General features: G+C 36.1%; 1 protein-coding gene across 1 annotated transcript in view; it reads left to right on the top strand.

Annotated features, from left to right (window-relative positions):
* Positions 1-34: 34 nt before the first annotated feature.
* Positions 35-2,266, top strand: part of LOC107085946 (anosmin-1-like) — a 102,772-nt gene continuing 100,540 nt past the window's right edge. The window contains exon 1 of the mRNA XM_015376642.1: positions 35-343. Coding sequence (XP_015232128.1) covers positions 167-343 — 177 coding nt within the window. The 5' untranslated portion in view covers positions 35-166. The remainder of the gene's footprint in view (positions 344-2,266) is intronic.

Below are 2,266 nucleotides of genomic sequence, written 5' to 3'. Positions count from 1 at the left end.
AGAACTCCGCGTGGCGTGGCGGCAGTGGGAGTGTCCGCGTGCTGAGTAGAGTCGCTCCACTCCCTGCTCGCGCTCAGATGCTTTCCTCCTCGCAGGCGACGCACACACTGGCACGAAAAGTCTGTTGTTTGAGGAGTTTCCTGTCTGTTTGCATCCCCGCGCTGTGATGTCAGCCCCTCGAGCCGTTCTGGTGCTGCTCTGCGTGGCGTGGGCTGTGGCGCGTGCCCGCAGGAGTTCTCTGGATCCGGAGGATGTTCAGGAGAAAGTCAACAGCGCGAGATGCACGTCCAGGTGTCTGAGTCTGCACATGACCCAGCTGACTGCAGCCTTCAGACATATTCAGGTAAATACTTACATGTTTAAATATTTAAACATAAGTCATCTTTATCAGTATTTTTTTCATTAAAGATGCGGAAATATGTGCTTTCATCATCTATTTAACGATTTTAGACAGTACTTTATGAAATATTCATAGTAAAACATTTTCACATGTTGCTTAGTTATGTATTTGTTTATTTTTCACTACCAAATAGAACAATCAGAGATATAGTTTTATTATAGTTTTTTCAGATGTTTTTTTATTTTATTTTTATATGGTATACCTAAAACGTTGCTGATTTTATTTAGCCCTTTATCTCTTTTACATTGAAATAAATGACCTAAAATATATCTTATTTAAGCAGGTAAGTAAAATCAGCTGTCAATGAGGATTTTGATCCCTGAAATAAATATACTGAATTTGAAATATGATAAAGATTATGTTTTTTTTCTTTCTTATTTTAAGTGCAGCAATATTATTTCATGAACAAATCGTTTTACTTGCCAAGCTAAATGTAGGACAAAAAGACTTATTTTTTTAGAAAGTCTTACTCTTATGCAGCATCACTGCTCCTAGATAAATTGGTGGCGTGAAAGCATCAGAAAAAGGAAGCCACATCATGATTAGAATGGGACACATGGATATCTCTTACAGGCCACTGTTGAATACATAATATGGTAACTTTGGAGGAGCTGCAGAGATTAATAGCACTCCTCAAATCTGACTTCTGTTAAAAGCTGTCAGTAAGAAAAGCTTTTTTTTTTTTTTAAATGGTATACACCATTTAATGGATTCCTATAATCCATGCAGGGAACATGGGAAACATGTGGAAGGAGGTACTTTGTACCCAGGGAATCAAGTACATTACCTCAAGCTCTCCTCTCCACCCCTTATGTGAAGATATAACTAGTTAGATACAGGGTATTTTACCCTCCCACAGAAAAAGTGACTGCAAATATAAAGTCAGAGCTGACCTAGATCATGAACTAGAATGGCCCATTCAAAAGCCCAGACTTACACAATAGACACAAATCTTTGGGAAGACTTAAAAACTGATATTCTCAGATGAGGCACCCAACTTGACATGAACTTGGGTACATTTCAGGAATTTCAGTGCCTAGAAATGCAAATCTGGTAGAGACACACCCAAAAATATGTATTGCAGGGAATTCAGTAAAAGCTGGTTCTATAAAGAGAGGGCTACATGTTCAAATTTCACATTTTAGATTTCTTTATATCAAAAAAAGGAAAACTTCAGACAACCATGTATCAATTTTAATGGTCTTCAATTATGCCTTGTTTTGTAACATGTGATAGAATATAATCCTCAATAGATTTAATGTGACTGAAGACAGTAGTTAAAAAGCCATCAGTAATTTGTTGCACGGTATTGCACCTTTGCTTTATGGTTAAGTGTTATAGATCAACTAACAGCATGGGGGTGCTTTCCTGTCTAAATCAGTTTAGTAAATCCCAAAGCAACAGGAGTGTTGTGTTTGATGTATTAAAGTTAATAAAGGTCAGCTTTTATACATAATTAATACTGTTGTAACAATTTGTTTTTATGTTATTTCTATCAAAATGGGTAAAATGTATTTTCTAATAATTTGCTGTGCAAGATGTACAGCAGCACATGTTGGTACAGGAGAAACACAAACGTCTCTTTAAAGAGTAAACACTAAGGTAGAGCACTGGTTTGTAAAAATAGAGTTGGAAAAACCTAAACCTGTTTAAGGGCAAGTTTTACAGAATTTCAATGTGGCAATCAGTTGGTTTATAATTGTGTTTGGACAAAATTCTCTTTGATCCACTTTAACCAATAATTGGCTGATACAAAAAAAATCTGATTTTAGATTTTTTTTTTTAATTCTTTTTTATGCTTCTGCAGTTTTCAGTTGATAAGCACGAAAAATATGGGATGCACATGGTGAAATATTTCTAACTCTT

The sequence above is a fragment of the Cyprinodon variegatus genome, unplaced genomic scaffold (assembly GCF_000732505.1).
Source record: "Cyprinodon variegatus isolate N-32 unplaced genomic scaffold, C_variegatus-1.0 Scaffold138, whole genome shotgun sequence".
Taxonomy (NCBI): Eukaryota; Metazoa; Chordata; class Actinopteri; order Cyprinodontiformes; family Cyprinodontidae; genus Cyprinodon; species Cyprinodon variegatus.
Note: the sequence above shows the minus strand (reverse complement) of the source record. Positions and strands in the feature narration are given on the sequence as shown.